Below are 27,173 nucleotides of genomic sequence, written 5' to 3'. Positions count from 1 at the left end.
ATATTTTATGTTCAATGATATATATACTAGATTCATTCAAAATTAAGTCTATTGGTGTGTCGTGTCAGATCTCGATGGGTCATGGAGATTGGAGATCCTCTCTTTGTTGATTTTTCTTACATGTAGTTGATAATTATATTTCTCTTTCTTGAGGAGTATTCTTCTTTTCATTGAGGTACCTTCACTAGCGGACCACCCTCACCCCAAAAAAATACTTTTTTTATATTAAAGTATTAATTTAAATGTATTATTAATGATTTTAAATCATTCGGCAGACATATTTGTACAAATTTTAGTTTAAATATTAATTTAGAGTTTATTATTGATGATTATAAGTAACTCGGTGAACATATTAGTTCAAATATTAGTGTAAATATTAGTTCATGATTAATTGAATTTATAGTATTAGATAAAATTAGCAATTGATCTAGTATATATAAATATGAAATGACATTAAAAAAATATATTCAATTAATATTTAATTTTTTAAATTCCATATTTTTATCACATTTGTTGCAATTTTAGTCCTATCTCATTTTTTTTTCTTTTTTGCCATAAAAATAGCGAATTTTAATGCCAAAAAAATGTGAATTTTAGTCTCAAATTTGATATTTCATCTTTGGAGACAATAAATCACCTTTATGGCCAAAAATCACAATTTTTAGAGTAAAAATATAAATTGTTGGTACCAAAATTGTAACCTATGAAAATAAGGGGTCAAAAAATTCAATTCGAAAATAGATCGACTATTTGTCGGCCCTCCCACAATATTTTTTTCGGTTCCGCCACCGGGTACCTTTGAGGGGTTCTATATAGATAACAATTTGGATTTTTTTAGTCCCTTCCTTTATATACGCATGCACACAAACCAATTCAAAATATTTGGGTATGTCTCAATCGATGAAGTTACAATACGATCTAATACAAGTCACTTGTTTTTTGACTTAAAGTCAAACTTTTAATGATATACAAACTTTGGAAGCTCACATATATAAAATTTTAACGATAGGTACATAATTCAAAATTAACATAGGACAAGAAAGATCAAAGAGTATTGATGTTGGTACAAGAAATTGAGTACCGACTCAAAACAAGACTAATTAAACATAAAATTGGAGGACAAAATTAAAATTAACCAAAAGATTAAATACTAAAAACAAACAAACGGTAATTAATTGAGAAAATAAACATTGCAAATTGACATCCATATTACATCTCTTTTTACTCCACTTAAAGGAGGAGTCGAAGTGATATGAATTTCATGTCTTCTTTTTTCCGTCCTTGTGATGAATCCATTTCACATGATTAGCGTACTTTTGAGATGTTGTTAGTACTATCTTGCAAGTTGGACACGTATACGGTCCATATTTTTTATACGGTAAACTGCGGAGTTTACCATCATCGACATTTTTCTTGTTCTTCTTCTTCTTCTTCCTATTGTTGCTACCGTCACCAAATTCATCACTATTTGTAGCAGCAACATTGCTTGTCTGCGATGTTGGCTCTGAGTGTGATAATAAGCCTCCAACGAGATCTAGATGAATAGAACTTATAGAAGCAGCATTAGCATTTGTCATCATCATGTTTTGGTTTATGACATTATCCATATCATTGTTTATTAATGATGATGATGACGATGATGATGAAGATTCAACATTGGATGATGAATGGTTGTGTGTATTTGTGACCGTGTTCTGGCCAAATGCCCATTCACGCAGTTTTTCAATATTCATATTGACAAATTCAGAAGGAGAAGGTGTAGTTTTTTTAAGCTAGGAGGAGGGTTTGAATTAGGTTGGCCTTTAGATTGTTATTTTGTGTTTCACCATTCCCTTAATTTATAAATTTATTTAATAATAAAATATTTAGTATTAATAACTTTACTTTAAATGTTTGGTCAAAAACTATATAAAAAAATATATTTAGTCAAAAAGAAATTACTTTAAATGTTTGTAATTTAATACTATATTTCCATAAATAAAAAAATCCAGAAAAGCCAAATGTTTTTTCCTTAAATTTAGACTAAATACATTTGAATCTATTTTCTTTAAATTTTATAACTTACGAAGAAAAATACTAATTTGTATAAAATATTTGACCAAAATAATATCAACTAATTATTAAAAGTAGTAGTACTTTAAAAAAAAAAAACTAGTACGTAATATTTTTTAAGTAGCAAATGTGGACATTTTTTTTAATTGTTTGCCAACCGTGAAAAAACTTAAAAATTTCTTGTGTTGATTTTATTTTTATTTTTATTTTTTTGTTTACATTATTGGAGTTGAGAATCGAACTTACGATCTCTAGCATACTACCTAAATCTCTCACCACTACACCAAACCTAGTGGCTTGACTTGTGAGTGCGTTAAGATTATATGTTATAGACTTTTATGATAGATATTTAAAATTAAGAAAGTTCAAAATTTTGTTCTTCAGAGGATAGATGTCTTACACAATGTGTAGGATAATATGGCGCAATAGTATGATTAATAAAGAAAGCAGTAAAGAATACAAGTAATTGTTTACACAGTTCAGTGAAAATCACACCTACTTTGGATGATACCAATCCAGGAAAGAAAAATCACTACTCTGAATTAATATTTAGTCTTACAAGTAACAACAAACCCCTATATCGTTCCTTATGTCGTTTTTTAATTCTAGTATATCTTCTACCCACTCACTTTCCTCAATTACTAAGTGATTTAATTCTTCAGTAATAATAACGAAATGTTGAAATATCCATTCAACAATAACCTAAACTCTAAACTTTAGCAACTAAGTTCTAGAGGAGGTATAACATGTGCAATCACAAGTTTTAGGGGTCTATTATATATGTCAGAAAAATAAAATAATAAATATCAAAATCTTAGGTGTTGCAAATAATATGCTAAAATATCTTTTGAAGAGTTAGATAAATAATAATTTTTAGTACTCATGTGTTTTCAACAATGTCTCCTATTTTTATGCACGTGTGCGAAAAAAAATAAAAATAAAACAATACAAAAAGAATATATGAAAACAAGTGAGAAACAAAAATAAATAAGTAATTATCGTATTTTGATAAAATAATACTCCCTCCATTCCTTTTTACTTGTTGTTTTAGAAAGAAAAAAAATTGTTTCAAATTTCTTGTCATTTTGATAATTTAAGATTATATTTTGTCTATTATACACTCCTTCCTATTTTTTTTATCGACTAAATTTTATATAATCTTTTTATTGTATATATTTTTTTTACTAAACTTCTTCCTATAATCTTTTTTCCTTTTTGTTTTGTTCCTTTTTATTGTATATATTTTTTATACTAAACTTCTTCCTAGCACTGCCTTAGCCGATGCGAGTAGTTGTGTACCATCGTTCCCTGGTCATAGGATGAGTAAAAGGGTTTAAGGCGAAGAATTAATGTTGCGGAAGTTACTATAGTAATGCACTTGCTTTGTTTCATGGTTATGCTTCTAGTTACAAGCAAGCAGCAGCTAGAGCTACCAAGAAGCCTTGAAAAAAAAGTGTGCTTATAATTTTTTCACCCTTTGTTTGTTCATGTATATTATACATGTTTTTTCTTTGGGTGCTTATAATTGGTTCAATGAATAAGACGAGCTGATTACCCCTAAAAACAAGTGTTCAATGTATCAAGCTATTAACATCACACATGCCTAAGCCCTCCCTTAATTTGCAAAAGGATTCCAGCTTCAAAGGCTTAGTGAGCAGATCTGCTAACTGCTCTTCACTCCTGCAGTGAACCAACTCAATAGTTCCATCCTTAGTGAGGTCTCTAAGAAAATGAAATCTAACATCAATGTGCTTTGATCTACCATGCATAATAGGATTCTTTGAAAGCTTAATTGAGGAGCTGTTGTCACAATAGATCAAAATGCACTCTGATTGCTTCATCTTCAAGTAATTCAGCACATTCTTTAACCAAATTCCTTGACAGGCACAAGCTGCAGCTGAGACATACTCTGCTTCAGTGGTTGACAAAGTCACAATTGGTTGTTTTTTAGAGGACCAAGAAATAGCACTACCTCCCAACATGAACACAAAACCTGTAGTGCTCTTCCTATCATCTAAATCACCAGCATAATCTGAGTCACACCACCCTTTCAAACACAAATCAGACTTGGAATTAGACTTGTACAGAATTCCAAATCCTAAAGTACCTTTCAGATATCTCATAATTCTCTTCACAGCAGTCACATGCATCTCAGTTGGCCTTTCCATGAACCTTGCCACCAAACATACTGAATAGGCCAAGTCAGGCCTTGTGGCTAGTAGATACATTAGACACCCTATCATTTGCTTATAGACAGTTGCATCTGTCTCTTGCTCAGTTTCATCTTTAACTAGCTTGCAACCAGGAACTATAGGGCTATTCACTTGATTACAATGTTCCATTCCAAACCTAGACAAGATTTCTGCTGCATATTTCTGCTGAGTGATGAAAATTCCATTGCTATCTTGATTAACTTCCACACCAAGAAAGAATCTCATTTTTCCCAAATCTGTCATAGCAAACCTTTTCTTCATAGATGACTTAAATTCATCCATCAATTTTTGATTGTTTCCAGTGTAGATCAAATCATCTACATACAAACTCACCAACAAAATCTCATTCTTCATACCATATTTGACAAATAAGGTATGCTCATATGGACATTTCTCAAATTTCTCTGCACTGAAATAGGACTCAATTTTGCTGTACCAAGCCCTTGGAGCTTGCTTCAATCCATACAAGGCCTTCTTCAATCTATACACCATGGACTTATCCTTGCTGATATACCCTAATGGCTGACTCACATAGATGTTCTCAGTTAATTCACCATGTAAGAAAGCAGATTTAACATCTAATTGAAAAATCTTCCATCCATTATTAGCTGCAAATGCTAGAATGGATCTGATAGTGTCCCATCTTGCAACTGGTGCAAAGACTTCATGATAGTCTATGCCATGCTTCTGTGTGTATCCCTTAGCTAGCCACCAATCTTGCTTTGTACTTATCAATTTCTCCCTTCTCATTATACTTTGTCTTATATATCCACTTCACACCAATGGAGTTACAGCCAGCTGGTAGAGTAGTGAGCTCCCAGGTATCATTATTCTTGATTGACTCCATTTCAACATCCATTGCCTGTCTCCAAACTTCATGTTTCACTGCTTCATTGTAAGTAATTGGATCATTGTTAGTGTTGATCACTGCAAGATTGTGCAGTTCCAACTCATCTTCATCAATTTCTGCAGCTTGACCAATTACATAGTCATTCAATCTTACAGATGGTTTTCTTATCCTTGGGCCAAGAGGAGAACTTCTCTCAGCTTCACTATCACTAGATGTTTCACTTACCATATTTTCATTGTTGATAGCTGTAGCTTGTTCATTAGTATCAACTGGATTCTCAGCAATACTTCCATCTGCTGACTCAATCTCTTCCCAGTCATTGTCATTTCTAGCTGGTTTCTTTGGCTTATTCCAATTCCAGCTCTTTGATTCTTCAAAGATCACATCTCTACTGATTATGATTTTATTTTCAATAGGGTCATAAAGCTTATATGCTTTAGACTCTTCACTAACACCAAGCAAAACACACTTTTTGCTCTTGTCATCTAACTTCTTTCTTTGACTGTCATGAATATGCACATGAGCCACACATCCAAAAACTTTAAAATGATGCACAGATGGCTTCCTCCCACTCCATGCTTCCTCTGGTGTCATATCTTTCACACTAAGTGTAGGACTCCTGTTCATCACATAAGTTGCCCATTTAATTGCCTCAGGCCAAAATCTCTTTGGGACACTTCTTGCATGAATCATACTTCTAACAATGTTCAGCAATGTTCTATTTTTCCTCTCAGATACTCCATTTTGCTGTGGAGTATAAGCTGCAGTCAGTTGCCTTTTAATCCCTTCCTTACTGCAGAAGTCACTAAAGGCATTAGAGGTATATTCACCACCTCTATCTGTCCTAAGACATTGTATAGCACATTTAGCTTCTTTCTCAACAAGGGCCTTAAAAGATTTAAAACAGTCAAGAGCAAGAGATTTTTCTTTTAACACATATATCCAGGTTTTTCTGCTGAAATCATCTGTGAATGTTATGAAGTACCTGCTTCCTCCATTTGATTGAGGAGTAATAGGGCCACAAATGTCAGAATGAATCAGTTCTAATCTTGCAGATGCTCTCCAATTGGCTTGTTTTGGAATAGAGTCTCTGGATTGCTTACCAGCCAAGCAATCAACACAATTATCTTCTATTTCTTCAAGGTCTGGTAGTCCCTTCACCATCTGTTTTTTGGATAGAGTATTCAATCCCTTGAAGTGCAAGTGACCATACCTTCCATGCCACAACACAGTTGATTCTTGCTTTGCAGACATCAAACATCTAGGGTTGATAACAGTTGCAGAAATCACATACATTCTATTGCTAGACATAGCAGTAGTGAACAGCAAACCCTTTTCTTCATGATAAATCTTGCAAGAATCATCTTTAAAGATAACTGTGACTCTCTTTTGCTGCAATTGTCCTATGCTAATGAGATTGGTTTTCAAGCCAGGAACAAAATACACATTGGTAATGACATGAACTAGATCATTAATCTTTAGCCTCACACTACCTTTTCCCATCACAGCCATTCTTGAATCATCACCAAGTTTGACTGAATCTCTATAACTATCATCAAAATCAATGAACCAATCTTGATGACCTATCATGTGATTACTACACCCAGAATCAAGATACCATGGTTCAATAGCATTAACTTTTGATTCTTGATTAGTTCTAGACATAAGCAGCATTTCTTCTACACTATTGTATTCAGCATAGTGAACATTACCTTCATACTCAGGGCATTCACTCTGATAGTGTCCAAGCTTGTGGCATTTGAAGCATTCAACAAACTCTTTGTTTTGCCTTCCTCTGCCACGACCTCTACCACCATTGTTTCTTCCTCTCCCTCTACCAGCTCCTTTCTCAGGATTGGAGATTTTCAAAGCTTGTTCATCTGTAATTTCAGTCTGTCTTTTCATCCTTTGTTCTTGCACAATCAAACTACTCTGCAAGCTATCAATGGACATAGCTGTAACATCATTTGATTCCTCTATGGAGCAAACCACATAATTGAATTTTGAAGACATAGATCGCAAGATCTTTTCAACAACTTCAACTTCTTGCAGAGTTTGGCCCTGTGCACTCATGCGATTTGCAATAGCAAGAGTTCTTGAAAAGTACTGTTCTACAGATTCATTATCCTTCATTTCAAGAACTTCAAATTCACGTTTCAATGCTTGCAGGTGAGCACGTTTCACCTTCGTGGATCCTTGGTACTTGCGTTTCATAGCATCCCAAATGTCTTTGGATGTGGTGCGAACAAGAATCGTTTCCATAATGGAACGATCAATAGATTGAAAGAGGTAGTTCTTTACCTTCAAATCTTTCAATTTGAGCGCTTCAATTGCTTGCAATTGTTCAGCTGTAGCATCAGGTGGCGCCGCCGTGATGCCTGGTTCAATTAAGCCCCAAAGTTCCTTCGATCGAATGAGATTCTCCATTAGCATAGCCCAATGTTCATAATAGCCATCAAATTTAGGAACTTTTGTGTGATTGTACTTCGTTTCTTCCGCCATTGATGAAAAGAAGAAGCTTCAGATGAGGAAGAAAGAAGAAGAATCGTAACAGAAAACGGTTGCAAAAGTGGTTGTAACTGATTTTGGTTAGAAATTGCAATTTCTCTCTCCTCAGGTCCCTAGAGTAGAGAACCTGATACCAATTGTTGTTTTTAGGGGTAATCAGCTCGTCTTATTCATTGATCAAGAGGCCTTTTATAGGCAAAGTACAATAGCTTGCAGTCCAAGCCAACCAGTTGGCTGTGCAAGCCTGCAGGCAAGGCAAGGCAGGCCAGGCTTAGGCGCGCGCGCACATCTGCAGGCCAGCAGGCATGGCTTAGGCTTAGGCTGCAGCCAATTTCTTATCATACAAGCTAACCATTCCTAACATTATATTGTTATTAATCAATATATGTAAAATATCATTATTATGTGTTAGAAAAGAACTCTATGATTTTAACTTTGTTATTATTTTTTTTTTCTTCATGTAGTCAAGTGGTTAGAAATTCTATCTTTATAAGTGAGATGACCGGAGTTCAAACTCCGACCTCTATATATATAATACAATGTCTCTGAACAATTTTGCTATTATTTGTTTTTTTTTTTACTAACCATATGCTATATATTTGTATAAACAAGCATCCTCCATATATTCCCAAGTCACCCGTTTTGTTAATTAAACATACTTTATCTCATCCCATCCAATACACTTTTTGTGATTCAATCCAACCACTCCACATGCATGTTCACCACTTATTTTGAAGTTGATGCTTTTCTCTTATTTGCCTCAATAGGAATGCCCAAAAATTTGAATGGCATCAAACCAATAATATAGCACAAAAAATTAATAATCTGCTGCAGCCACCAAAAACTTTTCCTCCAGATTATCCCACAACATTTCTTTTTGCGAAACTCATTTATATAGATCTTAGACAAAAGTTCAAAACCTATAAGAATGAATCTCTTTCTTTTTGTCATTGAACTTCCCAATCAAATTCGTCGTAACACTCATAATTATCAACTTTACGTAGATCCCACTGTATTCCGAAAGCCCGGCCGAAGCATTGGTCCTCATAATTATCAACTTTACGTAGATCGCACATTTTATATTCGATGGTCATAATCTAAAACTCTGTGTATTGATCAACAACAATAAATCTGGTTCCAAGCAATGTGGGATATCTCTCTTAGCTTATAGAAATGAAAAGAAATTAAGGATGATTAATTCCTTTGAATATGCTGAAAATTTCTTCCTTCAACGAATCCCAACTTGCATTTATAAGAAGCTAAATTTTTATCTGTAATTGTTTCGTCCCGAACTTTTATGTTCATCACATAACTAAATATAATCCTTTAATTATCTCTTCCATAAAAATTGAGTCTTTTTTTATAAACAAATGATATTATAAAAGGAGTATAAGGGGTACTCAATCCCTTACAATTCAAAGCCAGAAATTATATGTTTTGGATACAATCCATAGGATCATGGCAGCAATCCGAAAAAGAAAAACTAGAGTTTCGACCATACTGACTACTAAACCACACCCAAGGGCTAATTTTAATATCATCCACAAGAGGGGAAGCGTTTGGAATTGCTCCATTGAAAATCACATTGTTCTAAGTTTCCAAATGTTCCATGTATAGTAGTCAGCCAAATCAAATATCTAACACACCCACCCTTCTTCAATTGAACCATGCATGTCGCCAAACAACACAAAATGATTCCAATCTTCTTTATCTGATGGTAGACACTTTACTAACCACCTATAAACCGCATTTGATCCCACACTCCTTTACTTAACGAACAAAGAAAGAAGAGGTGGACACAGTCCTCATTATTAATAAAGCAAAAAACACAAGGTAGCTCATGCGGATTCAGCAAAATACTTCTGTAATGAAGTGATGTCATCGTTGGAGTTATTTGCACTCTATTATCCTCATATAATTGTCTAAAATCTAGTTCCTCAAGATATGGTCTACTAAAATTATATCATTTGAATCGAACACTGCTAATCTTAATGATTCCCAATAATATATTAAACTTTTATGATATAAACTTTTAATATGACAGTAAATTTTGTAAAATTTATATTTATTAATCACTATTGAACGGTATAACATTATTCGAATGTTATGTATTTCGACAATTAACTCATACATCGTAAAAAAAAAATCTCATACATTGTCAACGTTATTACAAGATTCTTTAATCTATTTAGACTTGGAGTGTTTACATTGAACTTTCAAATTTTATATGACTTTTTGAGAGAAAATATTTTAAAATATAATTCAACTTCTTTTTGTGTTTATTTTTTCTCACTTTCATTAACATGCATGTGCCCAAAATATTTATTTTAAAATATGATGTGGAATTATATCCATGGTACAATTATTATTTAAATTGTTCCAAATATTCTTTATACATATACAAACGACCTTTTTTTTTGAAAGGATATAGAAACGACTTTATCATCCTAACAAATCAATATTCTTTTTTTATATAAATAAAAGAAAGCTACTACTATCATAAATTTTATTAACTAATTTGAAGGAGTTTCAAGGTACCAAGATACCACAAATGTCACCTTAGTTGGTAACTTGTCTTAGTGACACATGGCTAGCAATCCATGTGTTATGCTTCCTCAGCTGGCTATAAATTAAGCTACACACAACACCAAGCCATGCAAGTAACTTATCACTCATCAAACTTCTCAATAGCCAAAAATGAGAACTTATTCCACCGTTTTATTCCTCTTCCTTGCCATGTCCATAACCAAATCCTTTTGCTTCCAAGAAATGGAGGTACTCAAAATGACTCAAAAACAATTTTCACAAGCCATGAATTGGGTTGATAACTCTATGAAATTGCATGGCTTAGATAGCATGAGCATCTTAAAAAATCAAACAATAAGTAGTTTGGCTCTAAGAGATTGTGCTAAACTCTATGAGGAGAGTGAGTTTAGGCTTAATCAAATGATGTTTGAAAAGAGTAGTTACTCTAATGAAGATGCTCTTATATGGATAAGTGCATTGATGACAAACCATAGGACTTGTTTGGATGGATTAAATGACAAAGGATATTTTCAAGGTGATCAAATTTTGGGTAGAAACTTGACAAGGTTGCTTGGCCAAACAATTGCTTTTTATTCAAACAACAAAGTAAAAGGAAAAGGTAATAAGCTAATATTGTAACTTAACTATAGTAGTAAATTTTTCTTGTTTAGTTGTGGTCCAACACTATAGCACTTAATTATTGTGCATCTTGTTTTAGTTTTCTTATACTTTTAAAGAATATGTTTAGTCTATAAGGGAGTGCCTTGTCTTTCTTTGCATTTTCAAACGACTTTTGATTTATTGGTAAAAGATATCTCTATTGTCCCCGTGAGTTTAACTCAGTTGGTAGGACATCGCACTTTATGTGCAGGAGCCTACTTATTTACCTTTAAGGTGAATTTTATGGTCACCGAGTTATTTGACAAAAAAAATCTCTATTATTTTCTTTGTGTATATAAACAATATGAACTTACCTTTCTTATTTTCTTTGTGGCAAATTAGTGAATTTTTATTGGATATCTGTGTAAAACTGTTTTACACTGATCACGCATATCTTTTAAATTTTTTAAAATATGAAATTAGTTAGATATTTATACATTAAAACTATAAACTATAGTAATACATGTGCTCATTTCTTAAGAAATGAATACAACAATTTGTACTCGTAAATGGGTGTACTATATCAACTTAATTTAATTCACATTTACTAAACATCATCTACGTTCTGTTAGTGTACTAAATGCTACATAAATGAGAGGATTTGACATTCTCCATCCATTACTATGATGTAGGTGTTCAAAAGACATATTTCATTTGGTAAAGAAAACGACATTTTTAAAACTAATTTGCATTTGTTAATTATAAACAGCCTTTTTGCTCAATAATAAAACTAATTTGTATTTCTTATAAAAATATAGAAAATAAAAATCTCATTTCCTATGAATATATATATATATATACAAAAATAGAGAAAATAACTATAAAAATAAAGGAGTGTACTATGGATATGTCAATACCTAAATTATGAAGGATAGTTTAGAAAAACTTTTGAACTATGTTTTAGAGGTACATATTTATTTTTTGGTTACAGAGGTACATATAATTAGACTTTCAAATTATATACATACAAAAATAAAGCTCCACGCACTTAAACATGTTTTATAAATAAAACATTTATAGACATTAAAAGTTTACAAACAACATTTGAAAAATGACCCACCAAGTTATTTTAAAATCTAATAATTTCGTAATACTTTTTGTAAAATCTAATAATATTTTCACTTTTGAAGCATTTTTTCTCGTATTATTTATGTTTTGGCGGCCTTGAATTTTATATAAGTTTTTGGAGAATACATGCACCAAAAGTAACCCCCATATTATTATTTTTCATATATTTTCTCTATTATGTTATTTTTAATAATTTTTTTTTATGAGATTTTTTTGATGAGATTTTTTTAATATATTTAGTTTCTACAGCTTTGAAAATAATATATATCACATACTTTTTTATTAAATAAAATTACACATTTAATTAATTCAATAATATATATATCTGCGCACACAAGCGGTGCGGCGTGTATAGTGCTTATCAAATTGTACTTATCCTTCAATGTTTCTCAGAATTGTCATTTTCTATATATACTACGTGTTTGAAATTGCTTCTACCTATATTTAGCAAAGGATACTTAAATTTTAATTCTTTTGTCAAAAGAATTTTGAAGAATGTCAATATTGTTATGGAACTCAAGAATATTGTTCTTTAGTATAACAAACAAACAAACAAGTGAAATCAACAAACATGACTGGATATGCATTAACCTCATTAATAATACGATCTACCTTAGTAGATGACACACATAAATGAGAACTAATTATAGTATTTTCTTTTTAAAAATGCATACTTGATCATATTATTACTAGTTGGGGACAAATGTTGCCTCAATTATTGTCACATTCCATTCATAGTCATGCACACCCATAGCTTCTTTTTGAGATCTGATGTTTATGACATGTTAAAAATATACACTAAATTTTACCCTAAATAAAGATTTAATTCTATACACTATGGTGTAACGGATTATTTATTATAAATAAATCGTCAATCAATCATGCTCATCAAAACAAATTATTTAATTGCTCCAAGTTTCCTTACCTGGTGAGGTAAAGCATGGGATTCTTCTCAACAGAGCTTATTCAAGAATTAGACCTGCTATTAACGTCGGCTTACCTGTGAGTCGCATCTGGTCTGCCGTCTGGCTTGAAGACCTCGTGCAGAAGGATAGCTGGCCATGTGGGTTCTCCAGGGTTGGGAGAGTCCGGTGCAAGTAGGGGCAGCTACAAAAGAGGTAGCGAGGTACTACAATGCCGCAATTGCTTATTTGTGGCACTCCAGTGAGCCATCTTGGTCTCACTCATATTGGGGATCAGAGAAAGAAAGTGGTCTGAGATCCGATGCGAACAATCAGTAGATCGGTTGAGGCCCGACCCTTGGGGTTGAAAAAAAATCAAATTATTTAAAATTTGTAACTTATTAGTGAAGTGTGATTTATCGCAGATATAGATAGCGTATTAAAAGTAAACTTTACCAAATAATAATTTCAGTTGGCAGAAACATCATTTTATTATAAGTAGAAGTCGGGGTTTGAACCTCAAACACTCCACTTATTCACCATTACTCACCAAGGATGGTAACATACTATAATTACCAATTTACCCTTATTCTTTTCTTCTGATTTTGATTTTTCTTCTTTCAGAACAACCTCAAAGAAACACAATATTAGAAGAAAATGATGGACTATTAGAATCATGGAGTCTAGCAAACAATAAAGCAGATTATACAGTTGCACAAGATGGTTCAGGAACTCACAAAACAATCAAAGAAGCAGTAGATGCACTTGCTTCAATGGGACATAATCGTCCTTCAAGAGCAATTATACATGTAAAAGCAGGAGTGTACGATGAAAAGGTTGAGATTGGAAGAAATTTGCATAATGTTATGTTTGTTGGAGATGGCATTAACAAAACTGTTGTCACTGGAAATAGGAATGTTGTTCATGGTTCTACCACTCTTAACTCTGCCACATTTGGTAAGTTTTTTAGTCTTTGAAATTTTGGTGAATTACTAATTTAGTTTATGAAATTCATTATTGCTAGCTAATTTTCAATGTTGTTGTTAATATTCACAATTGTTAATGATTAGTTTCTTTGGTACAATGTGTGATTGAAAAGACTAATGCGATCGAAAATTTTAAGGATCACTTCTGAAATATCGTTAATTTTAGAGACCAAATTGTTTGTTCAAATTTATGCAAACACGGACACGAAATATGACACAGACACGTTGACACTAGTAAGTGGTAGAAGTGTTGTTTGATTAGTTAGAGTTTGTTACTTGATAGTTAGTTTGTTGATCGGAAGTTAGCCGTTGATTTTCTACAAACTCTATATATACAACATCTCATGTACACATTTTTATCAATTACTTATTGGGTCTTTTTTATAAGAAACATTTCACTTTTTAATTTCATTGAATAATTGAGGCATATGATCTTTATTATAGATCAAATACATTAATTATTCAATAAATCTAAAAAGTTGATTGTTTTTCGTTAAAAGGACCGAAGGGAGTAATATACGGTACATTCTAAGGAACTTTTCACTTTATCAAGCTTTCAAACTTATTTTTCCTATAAGATGAATCTTCATCTCTTTGATCCTATGATTTCTAACAGTAACACTAATAATTTACGAAAATTGAAATATTTGAGTTAACTATATGTATTGGTGTTGTATTGCATTGGTGTCATGTCATTGTCAGACACCAGACACACTTTTAATCTGAAGTGTCTTGCACTATATGTTCAAATAAATAAGCAATTGAAATCAAATATCTTCTTTTGTTTCAATTCCAATTTCAAATTTGATTGAAAAAAATAATTTGCTAACTTGATTTGGTTTATTGGTTACATAAATACATGAAACAGATGTATCAGGGGATGGATTTTGGGCAAGAGACATGACATTTGAGAACACAGCAGGACCAGAAAATCACCAAGCAGTAGCACTAAAAGTAAGTTCAGATTTATCAGTCTTCTACAGATGCAGCTTCAAAGCCTACCAAGACACACTTTACGTCCACTCGAATCGACAATTCTACCGCGACTGCCACATATACGGAACAATCGATTTCATATTCGGCGACGCAGCCGTAGTATTACAAAACTGCGACATTTTCATTCGGAAACCAATGAGTCAGCAATCAAATTTCATCACGGCACAAGGTCGAGACGATCCAAACAAACCGACGGGAATTTCTATACAAAATTGTAGGGTTAGGCCTGATTCTGAATTTTCTATGGTAAAGGATAATTTCAATAGTTTTTTAGGTAGGCCTTGGAAAAAATATTCAAGAACTGTTTTTATAAAAAGTGATTTAGATGAATTAATTCATCCTAAAGGTTGGGGTGAATGGGAGGGTAATTTTGCAGTTTCAACTTTATATTATGGTGAGTATATGAATTATGGAAATGGTGCATCTACACAAAATAGGGTTAATTGGCCTGGTTTTCATGTGTTGAATAGTGCAAATGAGGCTTCACAATTTACAGTTAGTAGATTTTTGCAAGGTGAATATTGGATTTCAGCTTCAGGGGTGCCATTTTGGGCTGGAATTTAAATTGGAGAAATTAGTTTATAGTTGATGAAATTAAGTATATGTATTAATAATGGGAATGATGATGTGTAAAATAGTGTGGTATGTTAATTGTGCTAGTGCTACTTAGAAGTTAGCACTATATATTTTATCAAATCCATATATATGTCATCCAAGAAGCTAATATATATACATGTAATGTAAAGCAATGATATTGTTATATATATGGAGGAAATTAATATTAGTATAATGATAATGGCTACTGTATATTTATTTATTTTCGCATTTTAATAGTATTGTTTTTAGATTTGTTTATTTAGAGTAAGAAGTTGGTAGATCCTTGGTGTTAGGTTTGACTCCTGGTCAATGCGTATGGAAAAATATTTGTTGGGAGAGGTCAACTTTTTAAATGGATCTCAGTTACTTCGAGGGGATACATTTGGTTTACAAAGAAAAGAGTAAGAAGTCGGAAGGAGAATCAAACTAAAAATTGAAAAAAAGAAAGGTAGTAGTAGAGACTGAGCTTATGGTATGAAGTGAACTAAATGTGCATTTCTTATTTTATTTAGGCAGTATTTTTGTTGTGCTTTACATGGTAAAATTTTGCAGAGACATTTGATATACTGAAGTACAAGTTTGAATCTACAATTTTTACTTCTATTATATGAAGGGCACACAAACTGAAGGTTAGAGCTACGTTGTAGAGTCTTTTGTTAGGTTTTAGGGTTGAAAATTATATTCTAAACAACTTTGTATGTAGATTAAGCGGTCGAGAAACACTATTTAATATTTACAAATTGGATAATTCTGACATTACATGTCGATTTTATAAAGAGTTTATTTACTAATCAAGAAAATAAAAGATTTTGTATTAATGAGTTTCGCTAAATATAAGATCTCAATATAATGAAAGACTATCTTATATAATGTGAAATATAAAATCTCAATATAGTAAAAGACAATATCTCGTATAATGTGGAATTCTTAATAGAAGAGTAATATAAAATCTTTGTGCGTATTATACGTTGAAATATAAATAGTTAGGCTCATGAATTTTCAGGTGTATAGTGGTTGAAAAATTGTTGTCATTGATTTTAGAGAACAAATTTATAATTTTAGCATGATCAAGCATTCATATGTATATGAATCAAATTAAATGTCAAACCAAATCAAACATCACATATATAACAATTCGGCATTGCCTCAAATTCTATTACAAAAGACAAGCAACTAATTACTACTTCTAATAACCACACTGCATCTTGTTAAGTTGGGTAAACTTTGATAATAAATGGAACATAAAATTAGCCTCTCTTAATTTGATTACAATCAAACTTATAAAAAGAAGCTCCATATAACTTGTTGATTCTATTATCAACCCAAAGTAGAAAGGAATAGTATTTGCATTCTTATCAGTTATCACACAAAAAAAAAAAAAAAAAAGCACCACTATTGATGAGTCAATCTGAATATTCTGGGTCTTCTTCTTCTTCTGAGTCATCACCAAATTGTGCTTCATCATCTTCTTCCAAGTCATCAGACAAGTGTTCTTCAGGATCTTCTTCTTCCAAGTCATCAAGCATTTGTTCTTCATCCATAGGGCCATGATTTACCTACAAGATAAAGATACTAAGATCTACAAAACAATGACAATTTAAAATTGATGGCATCCCTCAATGTAAGGGTGGTCTCGAGTTCGATTCTCACCTCCAACTAATACTAACAACTTAACAATTAATATACTAACATTGGTTGTTTAAAAAAAATTGTCATCCTTCAGATTTTGCTACTAATAAATGTATATGTCACTCTTAAATTAATGCTTTTAGCTCTCAATGAGGGTGACCAACATTCTGTATGGTAATGATTTATACTAACAAAAGAATGGTAATAAATGTAATCCATAAGAAGCAGAACAAGACTCCATATGCGTAACACCCTCAGAAAAAAAATCTTTTTTTTCTAATATACAAGTGATATTCTTATATAGAAATAGAATACATAATAAATGCTTTGTTAGGAACCAACAACTCTCGAATCTTACAACAAGAGAAATAGAATTTTGTGTGTGAAAAGGGAGGGACAAGTGTTACATTACAGAACAGTGTTGATCAAAACAGTAGAGGGATTGTGGTAAGAAATAAAAGGTGGAGACTATTGAGAGAGAAATTATTGTTGCAGCTATAAAGAACACATACCTCATGATTATTTGGGTCATGTGCAGATGAAGATGAATGTAGAGCATTATTATTATTATTATTATCACCATTCGGGGTTGATAACAATGCTACCAAATCCCCCATATCTCGGCCTGAGTTGCTTTGGTTCAGCATGACCCTTAGAAGAATTTGCAATTTTCCCTCTATTGCTGCCATCTCATTACTATGTTTAGCCTCCATCTTTTCATGTTTTTCCTCCATTTCCTGAACCTTGTCGATTAAATTTTTCACCTCATCAGCATGCTTTTTTTTTATTTCTGCTATTTCTTTATTTCTTTTCAAGATAGAAGGTGTTGTAAATCTTCCGTGGCAACGCAATCTCCTCCCTGATCTTTCTTTGCCGAAGACAGTTTGAAATGCCTCATCTGAAGACTGACCGGAATTTATCATCAAATCTTGAAGATTTGTCTAGCAAAATTAAAAGCTGCATTAGTTAAGCATATAGATAATTATATTTGACAGGATAAAATTATAAACAAAAAACTTACGATAGCTTTACTAGTAACTTCATCTAGCTGATTTCCTCTCTTACTCTGTCGTGTTTCAATAAAAACTTCAGCTTGAGTAGGAGGCTCTCTATCATCCTTGGTTGCACGCTACACAAAGCAAAAAAATTATTCACTAATAGTAGTAAAAATCATCAGTAACACTAGCATTTAATTATTCGCCATCCAGGGTAAGCTTCACAAGACCAAAATCTGTAGATTTATTCCACCGATGTTGTTTGATTAAGTGACATAATATTAGAGTCACATCCATTTCTTCATCAACATCAGAATTTTCCCCTAGTAGTTGGAGCTGGTGGTTCCATTATACAAGTGTTCACATTTTCAGGAAGAAGTCTATTCAGTGGGACTTAAATCCAAGCTTTAGTCTTGTGAAGCAGGCCCCGGATGGCAAAAAATCGGTAGTAACCACACTTGTAAATAGCATTTAATTTAATTATTCACTAATAGTAGTAAAAATGAGATACCAGTTTTTCCCTTATGATAGCAAAGCTTATGGGACCCGCTCGATGTCTACATTTTTGTTTAGCTGTACTTTTGGCATTTGTATGACCAATTTCCTGTATTTATCGATGAGAAACTCAATTCATTGAATCTGAAAATAATAATGTAGAATAATACACGGTTCAAATTAAATTTATCTTACTTGAATGATATCAAAGCTCCAATAATTCATTAATTTCCTAAAATGATCTTCTGGTATGTTGTCTGGACGATTTTTCAACCTCTCACGCATGTTTTCATACTTAGTGAAATGATTTTTCTTAATCGAGCATTTGTACCGCCTCCAAGCATCATTTATTATAGCATATACAGCCTTCTCTCCTTTTTCTGGAACAATATAACTTTTCTGGAGTGAAAAGGAACATGATTAGATAAATATATTTTATTAGAGTACTCAAACACACATACTAAATGAGTTGATACATTGACATAAGCCCATATATTTTCCTTCTTGTTTGGTATAGCCTTCCAATTAGTGTAAATAAGAGGACACAAATCTGACATCCTTGCTATTGATCCCAAAAAATTGCTGAATTCAGAAACTATCTTTTGAGTTGGTCCAATGGGTTCTCCCTCTTCATTTAAGGTGATTTCTTGTCTTTCACCAGGTGATCGGTGATGAATTTGCCAGCATTTTGTCCTTCCTCTTGTCCTTTTTCTTGATGCTTCTCCTAGTTAACATTCCAGTATCACAAGAGTTATATATGAGATGAGTTTAACTAATAAATATGATCCTTATTCAAAATAAAAACTAACAACTATGATCATATGTAGACAAAACATTTGTACAGATCATCTTTTGCTTCAGATAGCATAAGAGATATAATTATAGCATAGAAAAAGGCAAACACCACACACAGATGATTATGAATAATTCCTCTGATTTCATATACGAATTAACTAACTGAATAATACAAAGGGACTGGACTACCTCAACATAACCTTAACTGAATGTCCAACTGAAATAAGTAAATGCTAACAGAGCGCTGACCAATAAATAAAACAGAAAGAGTGAACACGACAAAGCGAAGATAAGAAACAAAGAAAAACAAAACAGAATGAATAAACAAAGGCCACCAAAATGGTCAAAACAAAGAGGGAAACCAGATCACTATAGTAACAGAAGAGCATCATATGCATATCATATGTATCATTGGTGATGAAGATGAAATGTAAGTGATGACGATGATGATGATGAAACGTAGTTTACTAGTAGGGGTGTGGGTGTTTACCTTCCATTGGATGGTCATTAGTTTTCTCCACATCATGATTTTCATAGTTAATATCACCCTCAAATTCATCATCATTTTCATCATTAATATCACCCTCAACTTCAAGTTGTTGCTTATACATTTTAAAATAATCATCAAGTGACATTGCTGGACACATTGGAATAGTCTTTTGCTTCTTGAATGGTCCATGACGAACAGAGTCATTTTGGAATTGAGGAGAACTGTTGTTTAATCCACCGGACAGAGTGCAGATCGCTAGTTTGGTTTTTCAACACATGAAACAAAGAATTAATAAATTCAGTAAGTCAGTAGCATAACATGAGTTACCCCAAAACATAAAATACAGGGAGAAAAACAGTATAAATGGCGAGTCAATAAGTTTATCAAATTAAAAGCAAGATCACTTCATCCTATTCCCCAAACTTCCTCCATTTTCAAGTATGCATGCTCTCTTTAATTTCCAATTATATTATACTCTTAAGCCTCTCTTAACCATAATAATTTTAACTTGTTAGTTAGTGCAGGAAGAAGGACGGATTGTGTGCACAGTTTTTAAAAAGCCTAGTCCAAGGCATAGGACAGGTTTTGAAGCATGGTATTGTAATAATTTTCAACAACCAGAATGTAGCAGCCAACAACATAACAATGGCATCACAAATGAAGATTGCAGTGATGAAAGGAGCAATAATAATAATGGAAAAGTAATGATTGGAAAAGTAATGATTGGAAAAGCATGTTTGAAAACCTGTCCTATCATCTTGCTTTTTATGTTGTATTTGAACAGATCCTTCCACTTGTATTGAACTTCCAGCTGTCAATGATTGTTGTTTCCTTAGATCCTGATTGAGAATGGATCTCAAAGCGGTGTCTATAGTACTCATGATTGTTTTCTGATTTTTTGCTTGCTTTAGAGTGGAACGTTGTTTCCTTTGATCATGCTCAAAAATGGATCTCCCTGCAGTGTTTATAGCACTCAACGTTGTTTTCTGATTTTTTGCTTGCTTTAAGGCGGAACGTTGTTTCCTTTGATCATGTTTTAGAATGGATTTCCCAGCAGAGTCTATGGTACTCATCATTGCTTTCTGATTTTTTGCTTGCTTTAAAGTCGAACTTTGCTCCATTCCGTGCTTTGACAAATATTCTTTGGAAAACATCCACTTCATACTTTCTGGAATATTTACTAACCTGTATGAATTGAAAAGTATAATTATTAGTAGAAATTGTGATAACTAAATAAATTAAGCATAATGTATTCTAATAGCTGAAAAGGATTGCAATAATTCCGTCTTTTGATAATTCAACTCAGCCAATTGCTGGAGGAATAGTGTTCCTGAAACAAGAAATTGAACTTACGGTTCTCCACTAGAACGTAGCATGGGCCTTTTGAATTGTGATTTACTGTATCCATCACCTTTGGACTTTTTCAACTCTATCAAGAACAAAAAAAAATGTTTTGAGTTGTAGAGATAAATGTATACACTAGATATCAAGGCAGAAAAATAATGATCGAAAAACTAAAATATTCCCTCCATTCCAAATTATAAGTGCCCTTTGAAAAAAAGGTTTTGTCTCTAAATATAATCCCCTATGCAGACAAATTGTTTACACACGGTCATTTTTGCTTCAGATAGCATAAAGAGATATATAAGGTTTGACCAACTGAATGATACACAGCAGTATAGAATAATAGCATAGAAAGGCAAACCTACACAGATGATTCTCAATAAATCCTGTGATTTCATGCATGAATGAACCAACTGAATGATACAAAGCGGCTACCTCAATATAGATAGTAGCATAATAATAGAACCCTAACTGAATGTACAACTGAAATGACTAAATACTAACAGTAAGCTAACCAGAGCACTATAGTAACAGAAGAGCAACATATTAGTGTTGTCGACGGCGATTGGCGGACCATGCATGGCAGAGAGCCAAAATTCCGCCATACCGCCGTCATATCAGAGTATGGCGGAAAATCCAGCAATATCGGCCAAACTTGGCCATGGCAGAGAGCCAAAAAAACGGCACTGATACCCACCATGGCCAATATTTGATGCCACTGCAACATATGCATATCATATGTATCATCTGTGGTGGTGATGATGATGATGATGATGAAACTTTGTTGTTTTTTTTAAAAAAAATAAAATGAAACTTAGTTAACTAGTAGGGGTGTTACCTTCCATGGGATCGTCATTAGTTTTCCTACCATCATCATTTACATAGTTAATATCACCCTCAACTTCAAGTTGTTGCATATGCCTTTCAAAATAATCATCAAGTGACATTGAAGGACACTTTGAAGTAGTCTTTTGCTTCTTGGATGATCCATGATCAACAAGGTCCTTTTGGAATTGAGCAGAAGAACTGTTGCTTAATCCATTGAACAGATAGCGGCCTACTAGTTCGGTTTTTCAAGACATGAACAAAGAATTAATAAGTTCAGTAAGTCAATATTAACAGTAAGTCAGTAGCATAACATGAGAATAATACTCCAAAAACAAGGGGAAAAAACATTATTATCTTTAATTTCAACTTATATTATACGCTCAATCTTCTTACTGTAATAATTTGAACTTGTTAGCTAGTGCAGGAAGAAGGATAGGTTTTGTGCACAGTTTTTAAAAAGCCTAGTCCAAGGCATAGGACAGGTTTTGAAGCATGGTATTGTAATAATTTTCAACAACCAGAATGTAGCAGCTAACAACATAACAATGGCATCACAAATGAAGATTGCAGTGATGAAAGGAGCAATAATAATAATGGACAAGTAATGATTGGAAAAGCATGTTTGAAAACCTGTCCTATCATCTTGCTTTTTATGTTGTATTTGAACAGATCCTTCCACTTGTATTGAACTTCCAGCTGTCAATGATTGTTGTTTCCTTAGATCCTGATTGAGAATGGATCTCAAAGCGTTGTCCATAGTACTCATGATTGTTTTCTGATTTTTTGCTTGCTTTGAAGTAGAACTTTGCTCCATCCCCTGCTTTGAAGAACATCCTTTGCTTTCCGTCATTGCTTTAAAGTTTCTTAACTTACCTCGATACAATTCTTCACTGGACTTTATACTTTCAGGAATATCTACCAACCTTTATCAATTGAAAAGTATAATTATTAGCAGACCCAGAAATTGTGACAACTAAATAAAGAATGCATGATGTGTTAAAAATTCTAATAGCTGAAAAGGATTGCAATAACTTCCTTCTTTTGATATTTCTACTCAGCCAATTGCTGGAGTAATAGTGTTCCTGAAACAAGAAATTGAACTTACGGTTCTCCACTAGAAGGTATGAGGGGCCTTTTGAGTTGTGAACTGATGCAAACATCATCTTTGGACTTCATCTCTATCAAGAACAACAAAAAATGGTTTTGAGCTGTAGAGATAAAGGAATATACTATATGCCAAGACAGAGAGAAACAATGATGGAAAAACTAAAATACTCCCTCCGTTCCTAATTCTAAGCCCTATTTGAAAAAAAAGCTGTCTCATAAATAAGCCCCAGCGCAAGTTACTAGGTTTTTTTTCCTTCCAAACATACCCTAAATAATACTCCCTCTGTACAGAATTATAAGCACATGTTGCTTTTTCCACATATATCTAGAAAAGTTGGTAGGGAATTTACTATATCCATTTTGTGTGAAGATCTTCCTAAACGACCATTTGTATGTCAATTTATCTAACTTAAACTTATCATCACCCGGGATAAATTAGTAGTATTAATAAGGGTAGCTGGGAAAAAAATCAAAATGTACCTGGTAACTTGCATAGGGGCGCTTATATTTAGGGACAAAACATTTTTTAAAGGAGGCTTATATTTAGGGACAAAACATTTTTTAATGGGCGCTTATGATTAGGGGCAGAGGGGTGCAACTAATTTATCTTAGAATATGAAAAGATAAAGTTGGACAGATTAATATACAAAGGATATTTTGGGGGAGATCATCACACAAAATGGACACAATAAATTTACTACCAACTTTTCCTAATATATGTGAAAAAAAGCAATAGTTGTTTAATTAGGGACGAAGGGAGTACATATATTAAATCACCAGAAAAACAAACTTCCTATTAAACAAATTACGTCAAGTACAGAAACATATAACATGTATATACCATCATTGTTTACTTGAACATGTGTCTCAACATCAGCTTTTTGTTCCCTATTCTGTTGTTTCTTCTTTTCAGCAAGTCGTGTGCCTTTTTTTCCCTTCTTTACTTTCATTGTGACAAAAATTCAACCTGTGAATCAACACAAATGCAATACCCACATATAAATATAAATACAAAAATACAAATACATATATTGATTTAATATAATACAAGCATAACCAATGATACATTATACTGGACTTTCTCTTGGAAATTTCATCCATTCTTTGTCCATTGAGTTTACTAAAAAGTAACAAGTACAAAGAAAGAGGAATATCTAATTACCATCACCTCTGTGTCTGGTGATGTAATACTATCCAACAGAATATGGCAACACAACAGATCACTTAAATAAATGTAGAACAAGCAAAACATGACACCAACCAATAGGGTGTAAATCACAATGACACAGTCAAACAAATGAAAACATCAACTAAATAATGCTAAAAAATATACTCCCTGATTCAAACCTACTGGAATTTTTCTTAATTTTACAGTAAATTAAAACTTTGACACCCACTCAAATCTCACATTACACCTTATGCTAAACACTTTAACCCATATGCCTAAGTGATAAAGTCACCAGTGAGACAATACTAGGTAAAAAGTAACAACTAATCAACTAATTCATTCTCTCTTCCTACACATACATGCTAGAGAAGAAAGAAAATACAACTCAACCAGAGGATAAAATTCAGCTGCTAGCACTAGATCTTTGGTAGTTTTTGATGATGGTGGTAAAGTGATATGGTGGCTTGAAAAATGGCAACATTAGCAACTAGCTATGACTTTTTACAGGTGTTTATCTTTCTGCTTTCTTACATTGTCTCGGATGATGATTGTGTTGCAAAAAGAAAAGCCGATAGGATGAGTATGGAATTAAAGTTGGAAATCATCTCAACACATAATCATTAGAAGGCTTAAATATTATCCGAATATCTGATAATAATATATGCAAGTGTGCTACATCCTTCTACCAAAACAAATAACTAAACTACCAAAAACCCAAGTAACAACAATATAGAAAATCTAACAAAAACAGAACAATAAATAAATAAATGAAAACTAAAAACTCGAAACAACCCTGAACACAGTAACTAACGAAAATTCAATGCACTAGGCAACCAAATTTTGTTGTATCACAACAAAATTGTTTAGAATGACAACTAACAAACAGCTATAAAGGAAGTAAAATATTGCAACAGTAATAATTCAAGTGACTAAAAACATGCATGAATCAAAATTTTCCAAACCAAAAGATGGAACAACGATTGATTAGAGAGATGCAAGAATTGGACATAAAGATCAAATGAGAAATATCAAATCCTAAAGATTCACAACATCAAATCAAAAAAGTCAAAAACCCTAAGCAAAGTTTTTTAAAAAAAATGCTTAATTGCATATTTGGTCCCTTATGTTACTTATGTCAACTTAAGTTCGTCCTTTTTATTAAATTCTGAGTCAATTTCGTCTAACTTTCCGTTAAATTTCGAGTTAGTTTTGTCTAAAACTTTCACTCGACACTCTCCTAAGTTGTCCACGTACGCAAATTTGTTAGTTACATGGACAATTTGAACCAAAATTTGACTAAGAGGACTAAATTGAAACTTTTTAAACTTAATGGATCAAATTGAAACCTAAAATAAACATAAGGGAATGTAATTAAGCCAAAAAATAAATCACCTTAAAATCAAATGAGAAATATCAAATCCTAAACATGCACAGAATAAAATCAGAAAAATCAAAAACCCTAAGCAAAGTTAAAATCAAATGAGAAATATCAAATCCTAAACATATACAACACAAAAAATCAGAATAATCAAAACCCTAATGAAAGTTAAAATGTACTTGAAATCAAAACTATGTTGCTAAAATCACTTAATGATGCTGAAAATCGGTTGAACCAGAAAATATGTGTCCGGAATCAGAAAAAAACAAAAATAGAGTTGGAATGAACGAAAATAGATGATACAGCAAAGGAAGTAGATAATAGCATTATCATTTATCAGCATATACCAAAATCAATTGATTCTGAAATGGAGTTGAAAAGCACTCAGAGAAGAATCGCGCGAAAGAGCACAGATGGTCGATGAAGAATCGGTGGATAATTACCAAGATCGAGAAAATTTGGGATGAATAATTTTTTTTTTTACCTTAAATAATAGATTGTCACCGACTCTTATCAATAGTCATTGCAAAATAAACAATCAATCAAAGGAAACCGTTTCCGTTGAAATTTAAAAAAAAAAAAAGACAAAATTTATATGCATTTCTTTAGATGCTGAAACGTTGAAACATAACTGAAACTACAACTTTAAGTCTCAACTTGCGATTTGAAAATCCAACATCATCCACTACATGATCACCTACATTGTGTGCGAGTTGAGTATCATAACTCAAATATTTTTTTTCACCATGAATAAAATCCGAAATATAATTATTTATTGTGTCGACTATGGAATTTTTAGGAGTTAGTATAACTATATTTTGGAAATATGTTATATCTTTCATGTTTTATAAAAAATGTGGATATGTGTTTTCAACGATAGAAGTAAGAGGATCATCTTGATTTGGAATCAGTAAATCTGATAGAATAAAGTTCTAAATCATCGTCGTTGTCATCTCCAATTTCTCCATCGCCAACCCCCAAAACCCATTCAAAAAACAATTTCTTTTGTTCAACTTCTGTACTCGATGCACCACTAAGAAGTCTCGTGTTTTTACTCAATGTTAAAACTTCAAAAAAATTTCAAAGAACCGAAGAATTAATAGTTGCATAACAACTTTTGGCATTGTACCTTTGGGTATTACTAGTAGAATTTGTCTGAAATCTCCACCAAAAACAATAATTTTTCCACCGAAGGGAATGTGTTTAATTTTCATATCAACAGCTTCGAAGCAGTGTTTGTGCATCATTGGTGCTTTATCCTATATAATGAGTTTTGTCTTTTGGATTAAGATCGTCAAAGGGCTTTTGGGAACTATGGAGCATGTTGAAAACTCGTCAACATTTAAAGGAATACAAAACCTTGAATTAGTTGATCTACCACCAGGTATAAGCAATGCAGCAATCTCACTTGACAGTTGACACAACTGTTATAACTATTTCACTTTTTGATCCTAATGCGGCTGACATGACCCTCTAGATAAATGTCTTCCTTGTTCCGCCATTACCACAAAGAAAAAGCACACCAGACTTGTTTTCGTTAACTTTTATCATGATTATGTTGTATACTTTACGTTACTCTGAAGTCA

At 32.6% G+C, this 27,173-nt stretch overlaps 3 protein-coding genes across 4 annotated transcripts; 1 reads left to right on the top strand and 2 right to left on the bottom strand.

Annotated features, from left to right (window-relative positions):
• Nucleotides 1–1,259: 1,259 nt before the first annotated feature.
• Nucleotides 1,260–1,733, bottom strand: LOC123922079 (GATA zinc finger domain-containing protein 18-like). The gene has a single exon (XM_045974820.1). It carries the CDS (start codon nt 1,731–1,733, stop codon nt 1,260–1,262), a length of 474 nt encoding a protein of 157 aa, XP_045830776.1.
• Nucleotides 1,734–10,449: 8,716 nt separating this feature from the next.
• LOC123922077 (probable pectinesterase/pectinesterase inhibitor 36) lies at nt 10,450–15,325 on the top strand. Its single transcript, XM_045974819.1, has 3 exons — nt 10,450–10,768; nt 13,404–13,736; nt 14,634–15,325. The coding sequence occupies exons 1-3, from the start codon at nt 10,456–10,458 to the stop codon at nt 15,323–15,325; spliced, it is 1,338 nt and encodes a 445-aa protein (XP_045830775.1). The 5' UTR covers nt 10,450–10,455.
• Nucleotides 15,326–16,460: 1,135 nt separating this feature from the next.
• LOC123920241 lies at nt 16,461–26,089 on the bottom strand. Of its 2 annotated transcripts, none has more exons than XM_045972458.1 (14): nt 25,935–26,089; nt 23,883–24,008; nt 23,040–23,112; nt 22,565–22,857; nt 21,945–22,163; nt 21,116–21,191; nt 20,508–20,947; nt 19,763–20,017; nt 18,954–19,201; nt 18,673–18,876; nt 18,494–18,586; nt 18,009–18,116; nt 17,500–17,928; nt 16,461–16,914 (listed from the first exon to the last, which is right to left on the bottom strand). In XM_045972458.1, exons 2-14 carry the CDS (start codon nt 23,989–23,991, stop codon nt 16,762–16,764), a joined length of 2,700 nt encoding a protein of 899 aa, XP_045828414.1. In that variant the 5' UTR covers nt 23,992–24,008; nt 25,935–26,089; the 3' UTR covers nt 16,461–16,761. The 2 variants fall into 2 exon arrangements, with proteins under 2 accessions (XP_045828414.1, XP_045828413.1); XM_045972457.1 differs by having other exon boundaries at nt 21,945–22,166; nt 25,935–26,077.
• Between the last annotated feature and the right edge of the window lie 1,084 nt (nt 26,090–27,173).

Source organism: Trifolium pratense, linkage group LG4, assembly GCF_020283565.1.
Source record: "Trifolium pratense cultivar HEN17-A07 linkage group LG4, ARS_RC_1.1, whole genome shotgun sequence".
NCBI lineage: Eukaryota > Viridiplantae > Streptophyta > Magnoliopsida > Fabales > Fabaceae > Trifolium > Trifolium pratense.
This window is presented reverse-complemented; position numbering and strand designations above follow the sequence as displayed.

What these genes read in the sequence shown, in the direction of transcription:
- LOC123922079 (XM_045974820.1), bottom strand. Translation starts at nt 1,733, where the DNA reads ATGAATATTGAAAAACTGCGTGAATGGGCATTTGGCCAGAACACGGTC.
- LOC123922077 (XM_045974819.1), top strand. Translation starts at nt 10,456, where the DNA reads ATGAAATTGCATGGCTTAGATAGCATGAGCATCTTAAAAAATCAAACA. An exon ending in CAACAAAGTAAAAGGAAAAG is followed by an intron (nt 10,769 to 13,403) that starts GTAATAAGCTAA and finishes TTCTTCTTTCAG; the next exon opens with AACAACCTCAAAGAAACACA. An exon ending in TCTTAACTCTGCCACATTTG is followed by an intron (nt 13,737 to 14,633) that starts GTAAGTTTTTTA and finishes TACATGAAACAG; the next exon opens with ATGTATCAGGGGATGGATTT.
- LOC123920241 (XM_045972457.1), bottom strand. Translation starts at nt 23,991, where the DNA reads ATGAAAGTAAAGAAGGGAAAAAAAGGCACACGACTTGCTGAAAAGAAG. An exon ending in TAATGACGATCCCATGGAAG is followed by an intron (nt 21,192 to 21,944) that starts GTAACACCCCTA and finishes TGTTCTTGATAG; the next exon opens with AGTTGAAAAAGTCCAAAGGT. An exon ending in ATGACCCAAATAATCATGAG is followed by an intron (nt 16,915 to 17,499) that starts GTATGTGTTCTT and finishes TTTATCTTGTAG; the next exon opens with GTAAATCATGGCCCTATGGA.